General features: G+C 45.3%; 1 protein-coding gene across 3 annotated transcripts in view; it reads left to right on the top strand.

Moving 5' to 3' along the window:
- The first annotated feature begins 5,502 nt into the window (after positions 1 to 5,502).
- The window catches only part of Glg1 (Golgi apparatus protein 1), a 77,917-nt gene continuing 74,064 nt past the window's right edge, over positions 5,503 to 9,355 (top strand). Inside the window, exons 1-2 of one of the 3 annotated variants that reach the window (XM_089580437.1) lie at positions 5,805 to 5,928; positions 7,703 to 7,913. In XM_089580437.1, coding sequence (XP_089436563.1) covers positions 7,845 to 7,913 — 69 coding nt within the window. In that variant the 5' untranslated portion in view covers positions 5,805 to 5,928; positions 7,703 to 7,844. The other 2 variants (XM_089580438.1, XM_089580436.1) reach the window with 2 other exon arrangements.

Genomic DNA, 9,355 nt, shown 5'->3' with positions numbered 1-9,355 from the left:
GATATACTGGAGAAAATGGGTCTGCATAATTGGAGAGAACTGACTGAAGCGGTAGAATATCGCAAATCGAAAGGCTAACATCCACACCCGCAGGAAGGAAATACCTAGAGCTAACGAAATGGGTAACCGTAGATAGCACAGTGCACACCAGAACAGATCTGGGAAGAGAAATAAGAGAGCATCTTATTATCGCTCCCATACCCAGAAACATGCATCCCATCCACGACAAAGGCAGAAGGGAAAGCAGGGTCGCACAGCTGGCTGCTAAGCTAGGCAAGATGCCACTGGGAACCGTGGCCTACACTGATGCCGCGGTAGGCACGCTAGGAGACACCGTCTCCGTAGCGGTCGGGGACACAGGCAGAACGTTAGGCGTTTTAAGACACCTTGACTTAAAACCCCTTGTGGCGGAGGAGGTTGCAATAGCGATTGCTCTAACTCAGCCAGGTACCAAATACGTAGTAAGCGACTGCAAAGCCGCAATTAGAAATTACAGCAAGGGACGCATCCACGAAATGGCGGCTAAATATCTAAAAGACTTTATCCCAGCCCACAATATTCTAATCATCTGGACCCCAGCCCACTCGGGTCTGGTTGGAAACGAGGCCGCCCACAGGCTCGCCCGCTCCTCTTTACCCTGGGGAGCCGTGGACACCTCATACGAATTCAGCACTAAAGAGGAAACCAATACCTTTAATAGCATCACAGACATTCAGAAAAAGAACAAAAGGATCTATCCTCCTCCGGATAGATCGCTTAGCTCGGCTGAGGCCTATGACTGGAGAAGACTCCAAGCTAGAAACTTCGCATCCCCGCTCTGTAGGAGCTGGACAGGAGGTGACACGAGGGAGGATGCGGAGGTGTGCGAGTTCTCCGGGCATACCGCTACACTCGAACACATACTATGGAGATGCCCCAGTGCCCCAGGATATGGCAGAATTAATAATGCAGAGGAATGGGAGACCATACTCAGAAGTGCCGACCTTAGCATACAGCGATACGCTACCCGCCTGGCAGCAGAAGCTGCGCGACTATATCGTTGCTAGTCTTCCAGCTGCGACGCCGCTGCCCCTCCCCGGACGCCTGCGCGCGAACCCGGAGGGGCACGGGTCTTCTTCTGGCGGAAATAAAGTTTCTTCACTCACTCACTAGTGGAGATAGCCCTCGTCGTACGTCGTTTGAGTGCTACATGCGCGATTTGCGGAGGTCGTAGGTTTAGTTCCTATCAGCATGCTGTTTTTCCCTCTACACAGGGCCAAATTACTACCTGTCTGAATGATTACGAAATTACTTTCCTTCTCTAAGGAAAAAATAGCAATATTCCTTGGTACTTTCCTTCGCTTCAAAACCGTTGCCACAGATGCCCTTGTTCCATAAAAATTCATCACCGTCATCATTATAGTGTATGTATTCAAACCAGCCCCTTAATTATCGATCCCGGCCGCGGCGGTCGAATTTCGATGGAGGCGAAATTCTAGAGGCCCGTGTACTGTGTGATGCCCAGTTGGTCGAAATTTCCAGAGCCCTTCTCTACGGCGTCCCTCATAGCCTGAGTTGCTTTGGGACGTTAAACCCCATAAGCCAAACCAAACCCTTAATTAACTCCCGTGCCTACCCCTGTATGCTCACGAAACATGCTTGTAACGCTCTATGACCTGCGCGCTACAGCAAACGACAACTGAAATGAGATGATTTTCAGAACTGCATGTCTGGAGACGCTTTGCTCGTGACCGCGCCTTTAATGGCACCGTTCTCATGCCTTCGAAGCAGCCTCGTTTACTTTCAGTATACTCAAGGCCACTTGAAAAGCGGTTCTTCTAAAAACTGCAATGACGTTTTCGATATGCACAGCCCCATGAATGCCTGAGGACCTCAAAGCACGTCGCCGTCTCTTGCGGATCCCATCCTTTTGGGCATCTTTCGCCTGCTGTATGGTACAATACCAATCTAGGGCACAATTCCTGAACGTGCACAAACCGCACGTGAAACGCGGCCGATGCATATCCTCTTCGTGCATGTTTATTTTTTTGATGATGGGCTCGTGAACACATTCAGATCAGCTTGTGTTAAAAAGCCGCCTTATTTGGGCATTTGATATTCGCGAGCGCCGTTATCTACTGAACACAATGCACTATTTCAAACTAAATATCAATGGACGATCGATCCTTCCTCCATGTATATTATATCTGACGCGCTCTCCGGCCCCAATCTCTGCAGTGTTTTCGACCAGCCGGAGGAGCGACAATTAAGTTGCATGGTTTGTAAATGTGAACAAACTTGGGAGTAAGATGCGGGTACATTGTAATGACCTCCCTGGCTCAGTCACTTAGATAACGCTGCGAAGGAACCCGCCGGCATAGTCGCGGCCGACGCAGAGCAGTGGCTCCGATGGCTCATGGCACCAGGATGTAAGATTGCAGACATGACGTGAGCATCCGGTTCGTTACCCAGGGTGTTGCAATGCACACGGCTTCCGCTTGCCTTTCCTGAACCGCGTCTGATCGGTTTGCGGCTTCGTGCAGTCAGCGTCACTGAGAGGTATTCACGATATATGACGGGCGCCGCCCTCAGCTTCAGCGGTGTAGAACGGTTCAGGCGGCGATAAGCCGGTCACACACGCGTGCCGCCTTTGGCCGTGCTTCATGTGCAGCAAAATGGCGGCCACTGTGGCTTTTGTGCGTTACAAGGTCATTCGCTTCCGTGCTGGCCAAACGAATTTTTTTTCTGTTGTTAACTACACTCCGATAAAAGCGGGGTAAAGAGTAGAAGAACCAATAGACCAGCACTGCTCATGAATTTTGTTTCACCTCCTTGAAAATCGAACAGCACGTGAGTCTAGGCATCCGCCCCAAGCACGGTGCTACATCGTGATTCAAGAATGAGACGGTTACCCCGCTTTTCCTTTCTTCCTAATCTCCTCCTCCTATTCCTCGCCGCTTCCGCTCAGCGCTCCGCAGTGTCGACATCTGAAACTGCTGTCTCGGCAACAATGAGACCGTTCACTGTTTTTCGTTAAATCGTCGGTTTCTCTTACTCGGTGCGTGCACGCTTCAGCTCGAGCACAGCGCATCCTTCGTCTTGAGAGTGTGCGACGCTGAGCTTTCATCATGCTTTCACCGTGTTGTAACAAAGAAGGAGCGTCACATAATGAAGAAGCAACGTTTCCCGGTAGTCTCACTCTTCAAAGAGTACAGTCAGGACCTGAAAATGTTCACCGCGGGTATATTTTAGCTCTCTACCCAGAAACACTCAGGCCACCTTGACCAGCTCATACCCGAAGTATACCCGAAGGAACAGCTTGGCTGATCCAACGGGTGGGAGCAATCGGGGGAGCGAGCAGTGCGGTGGACAAAGAGCAGCGACCAGACCAGGCATCACGAACCCATAGGAAAATAAAGTATTTCATTATTATCATCTTATCAATATTATCTTATCATATTATCATGTTATCTGGCTTAGGTGTGAAATGCCCTCCCATTACCATGCATCTTATCTAATAAAACAGTTAAAGCTTGTTAATTCGGACTGATAAATTTTGAAATATCTGTAAATTAAAAAGTTTTTCATCTCGGCCTATAAACTGCAATACGTATACCCCGCGTGTTTGTACCCGCTTATATCGAATTATTTCCGAGGTAAAATTCGAATATCTCGAAATTGAGCCTGTGAAGATTCAAAAAAAGGGCTAGGGGTTCGCGGCGAACCTTTCCACCACGCGGCAAACCATTCCGCTAACCGAGAGATTTGGGGTACCCCCATCTCACATCACAGCTTCGATCAATTGTATCGAAGCTATCGCGCGCTTTTGTCGGCAGTGCTTCCGTAAATCCACAGCCGTAAGCCCACTGTGATGTAAAAATGCTTGGGAATTCTCGTTTCCTTCCCACTTTTCTTGCCGGCGGCAGAGAGAAAGAAGACGAAGACGACGGGAAGCCAATCCCCCCACGTGGGTAGGTGCCATTATAAAGAGGTGAAGAAGAAGAAGAAGAAGAAGAAATCGGTACAGCACTGTAAAATCGGCAAAGAAGATAGAAAGAGGTCTGATATTGACGTACAGCAAAATTCCATATGCACCCCACTTCTTGGCCGATCCCCCTGTGTGGGTATGCGCCATTGCACGAGGTGAACAACAACAAGTCTTCGCTGACACACCTTCCGTTGCGCCTCGCTGTGCGCGATTGATAAAGAGAAATCCAGGTGCCAAGAAAAGTGGACGCCCGAATCCTTGAACGCTGATATGAGATGCGGCGCGGTCTCCTCGTGGTTGATGCATGCGACTAGCTCATTTCGGAGTTTCGGAGGGGTGCCGTCCCGACCTGTTTTCTTAATTTCTTTTCGGGCACGTGGGTGTTGAGGGGGGAGAGAAAGCGCATCATTTTTGATCGCCGATGTCTACGGTGTTAATGAAGCTATAGCGTATTTTTTTTTTCTGTACGGCGACGAGTGACGGAATACTGATCGCTGGTGCGCTTTTCCTAACCTCAATAAACATTTCATGGTCCCTTTAAGCTGTACCCTACTATGGAGGACTATATTAGATCAATGTTTATTTAGAACGTTAAAGTAATGTTCATGATACGACATATAACATTATTCGTTAATCTTTAACACTATAATGACATTTAAAAGTCAGCATAAGAACAATGTTTTCTTTGAATGTTCAAATGTTTCCGATATAAGATATATGTCATTTGTTAATTTTTAACTTTAATGTAGCGCTCCAGTGCAACAAGTAACGTTACTGTAAGTTACATATTAATTTGACAACATTATTCTGATGTTTGGTGCTACCGCGGTGCCATGTGCCGTCTTTGGTTAGTACGTCTTGGCGTTAAAGGCACTCAGAGCACTGCCTTTATAATTCACAACCTGCTTAGACAATTTGTCTTTCCCAATGTCTTTTGCAAAGGTCAGCAATTTTTATGTTTTGCAATTCTGGCCTGATCACTATAGAGGCTAGATAGCCTGACTTTTTGCAAGGGGGAAGTTATTCTGCACTGTTTATAGAGAAATCTAGTGCACTAGCACTGCCTCAAGGGCTTTCTCGTGGAAGAGACCTTTCGAGAACGCCTCCTTCTTTGTCGACTTGTTAAAGTGAAAGTTCATACTCCTCAAAGCACACGAAGAAAAAAAGTGAAGATCAAACCGCACGCGAAGTTCTGGAAGCTCAGGGACTGACCACCAATTTTAGGTCGAATTAAAAAATGTTTTCATCACCGTATCACGTAAGTAAAAGGGAAATAACTGCATAAGCGATGCTTCACTTGCGATGTGCAGATCGGAATACGGCCACATGTGCGACGCAGCTCTTAAATTTAGCGCGCCTTATTGTAGTAAACAAGTTGTGAGTGCAGCGTTCGTCCATGTGTGTGTCGTCATAATGGGAATGCGGATCGTTGTGTATCAAATTTTAGCTTGCGTTAGGGGGCTTTGAAGCGCGCGCGCTGCGCGCTCGAAGGTACTCGGCCGCCGCTCAAGCCGCTCGCGCGTAGCACGCCACGCGTGGCGGTTCGCGCGTTCGTACGCGCTGCTTGCGGGTTGCCTCCGAAGCAGGCTGCGGCGGCGGTATGAATAGGTCCGTGAACAACTATCATGGCGTCTAGGGACGGTCGTGTGTCGGTGACGCCGCGTTGTACCATGTCGTGCTGGCGGCGGAACTCGTGGTGTTGTTGTGTGTCCGCGGTTTTGTTTGTCTTTGTTGTGCTTCAGCAAACGCCTTTTGCGTATTGCTTAAATGCTGCTGCGCCGCTGAATAGTCTGGACAATATCGTGGCTGCCAATACCGATAGCAAAGTAAGGCGTGTTGAGCAGCCGACTGTTGTGAAGCTTGCGGAGGATCCTACATGCGCTAGTGAACTCAAGCTTCTGTGCTCTCCCAGCCAATTGACGAACAATTTTAATGTCTTGGAATGCGTGCAGAATGCCCATGTAAGTGGTTTTGAACCTACACGCTGCCAATTGAACTGTTGGAAGAGCATGACGTAACTCGCCTTCTTACACCTTGAGCTGTCGAAGTGTTTCACGGTGTTTTTTGTGCGGTTAATGTTTGCATGGATACCTACAGAAAAGCACGGCAGCAGTACTGCTGCGTGCTAGCATATTCCGCGACTGGTACGGTGTTATTCAACCCGTGTCACTCGCGAATAGGCTCGTGAATAGGCTCCGTATTTGCTTTGCAGTGCACGATTGCACATTGTGCACGCGTTGTAAGTTTTGACATATTGATTGACGTAAATAGAAAGGCCCTTATGATGTAGAAAACGGCTATTAGAGTTGCCCTTTGTTATTTAAAATGTGTCTCTGCGTAGTATGTTTGCTGACATAGCAACGTTTTTGTTTCCTGCCATATCAGCCCAATTAAGGGAAAATAAGTATGTTCAGAAATCACAAATTGCCCTTTATAGATACCATGGCGACCTTACTTTTTTAATGATATAGCTGGAGTACCCCATTTCCGAGGCCATACTCAATTCTCATACCCTACTCAAATGATTACTCAGTGATTACAGGCCCCACTAAATCCAGATAGTGGTTGTTTGCTGTGTCCTACCCCTCCTCTGTTTTTGTTCTTGTTCTTGTAATGGGTGCCCGAAAGGAACAGTTTTGTGCACCATTTAAGTTGTACTTCAGGTTTAATTATGCTTGACTAAATTGGGCAGTTACATAATGAACTCTGACCATGCCTGCTATTTGTTGAACTTAGGATTGCTGTTCTTTTGTGTCAGTGAGTTCAACAAACAAAAGCTTATTTGTCCAAACTATAATTAGTACCTAAATAAAAATAAAAGAATACTTTTATGTGCTGTAGTACAGTAATGTAGTGAAAAGTTTGGCCAGCTGACGGCTTATGCAAAGCACCAATGCATAATAATGTTAGTATATTCATCTGCAAAGAATGGGGCAGTGGGGCATATTATAGTATGATACAACTTAAAAACAGCAGTTGCTAACACTGGGCCATGGACCTCTGCGTCCTTTAATACTCCGCTGGCTGATCGTAACAGTAAACGAAGTCAGCTTTTTAATGTTTGATTGTCTTAAATAGCCAGGTATCAAAACTCTAGAGCTGATCATTTTTTTCTTGTCATAAGCTTCTTGTTTAGGTACAGAAGAAAAGTTTCAACAACGGACTACTTTTTCGTCGTGGAGGAATTCTGTGCGGTGGTCCTGATTGTGGGCGGAGCTTCACTGCAGACTTAAGTTATATCTGACTGTAGCTGTGCAACAATTTTTTGCAGGCATTATTTGGACTGACTTTTAATTTTCAGTAGGTTTGTGGAGTTGTTACTTTAGGGTTGGAGTGGTTTCAGTATCATATTCTTTCTTGTCTGCCCCAAATGGTGTTGGTATGGTATGGTAGTTGCAGCTTTAGGAGCAGAATGGTAATGAAATGGCTTGGGCCTGTTTTTCTTTGGCTCTTTTCTCAGCAGGCATTCACTGAACACTGGCATGCATTTTATTCAGGGTTAAGCTGGTGCTAAAGTAGCGTGGATCTTGAACTAGGCAGTTTCATGCAAAAATAAATAAATAAAGGAATTCAGTATGGGAAAGAGCTATTTGGTTTTCTCTGTGCCATGTCATAAGCCTAGAGGCATTCATTCAAGGTTTTCACATAAATACCTTGTTGGTAGAGTACTGTTCTAGACAGCTGTGACACATTCATCTCTTATGTTGCTTCACTTCATAGCATGCTCTTTTCCAGCGATTGCTCATATGTAGTCATGAAGACACTGGTCACCAACAGGATTTTGATTATGGATTTCACTCATGAATGAACTAAAGAAGAACAGAAATTCTAGAAAGACAATACAGTCTGGTCTCCTCAGCCGGCTGCGTGCTTCATCATGGCAAAAATTTTTAAAGGGAACTTTGTACATCCTACACAGAACCATGTATACCAAATACAAGCGCTTGTAAGTAGTTTTGTATGGTCACTGGGGTGCAACTCTAAATGAAAGCGCATGAAAAATTACAAAATGCATAAAATTTCTGGTTCTTGCTTCTTGTTTGCCTGGTTTCTACATTTGCGAATCAAAAAGATGTTTAGGAAACCTGAGCATGTCCTAAATGTGAAAACCATTAGTTATTTTTAACGAAATTATGCTGAAGCCAACAATAGAAAGAGTGCCATATAAAAATATTCAGCTTGATAGAAAATTTGCAGTCTACATTACAGATCAGACTGTTTCTTTAGCCCTCAATGAGAAGGCCTGTGTTTCCTACATTTACAAATGGCGAGGTAGTTCTATAAAAGATATAAGTTTGTACAGAGGTAAACTAATCGTGTTAGCTAATTAGCAAAAGGGGTTTGCAAATGTAACTCTATGCAGCAAATAAAACGATAAATTGCAAAAAATTCTCAGTAAAATTATACTTGGAGCTTTTGGGGGGTTGCGTATAAATTGGTGCGAGAGGGGAAACAAGTGTGCACAGGGATCAGTACTGTTATGAGCTGACCATGGGAGTGGTAGCCAACATTCATTGCAGCTGACATTGTGGCTGGGGTGCCTAGATCTGTAGTGCACATCCTTTCTGATTTGCTGCTTTGCTCACTTCGATTCAGTGCACATGTGCTTAGTGTGGTCGCTTCCATATCAGTTGTGACACATCATGTGTGCTTGCTGCTCTGTTTAGGCATTGTGGCTAAGCATTCATCATGCACCTTACAACTGGTATGTCAAAATGCTCTGCCATGCATTTTGGATGGCACTCTCATGGCTTCCAGACTTTTGCTTGCTACAGTGCATGCATTCAGACGAAACTTGCTTCATTGTATGCCAGAAGAAAGTAAATGTGGCATGTTAATTTGCTCGCATTGTTTGTGCACTCATCTTGTTCAAAGAATTTATACACCTAAGTGTTGTACAATTTTGACAAAAAGTAGTTGCCTTTTGCCATTCTGCAGTCTTGACCTGTGTGCCATAACTGAATAAATTTATGGCACTGTCATCATTTCAGGAATTGTGATTGGCTTCCATTTTCTGCTCTGGGGAGTTAGAGGAATAGAATAATTCTAGTACCCCATTTCGCAGACTGGAATTTGATAATGCCGCTTTGCTGCCATATTTATGATATCATATTTTCTGCTTATAAGTCATCCTTGTATAAATCGCACTCCTTAATAAATAACCCTTTACCTCAAATCATTATGGTATAAGCCACACTTTTGTATTGGCATTTTTCATGAACTAGAGAGAGGCCACCTAAAGTAATCCAGTATGGCGGTGTTACGGAGGACTTCTTCTGTTGGCAGCGTAGGTAGAATCGCACTTCTTTTAAAATATTGGGATAAACTCATGCTTATTGGTCGATGGTAGCAACTTTGTGTGCGTCAGCATTTCATTTCTCTATGGTG

The sequence above is a fragment of the Amblyomma mixtum genome, chromosome 3 (assembly GCF_055824585.1).
Source record: "Amblyomma mixtum isolate Tamu chromosome 3, ASM5582458v1, whole genome shotgun sequence".
Lineage (NCBI taxonomy): Eukaryota > Metazoa > Arthropoda > Arachnida > Ixodida > Ixodidae > Amblyomma > Amblyomma mixtum.
The sequence above is the reverse complement of the archived record's forward strand: the minus strand, read 5'-3'. Positions and strand labels throughout refer to the sequence as shown.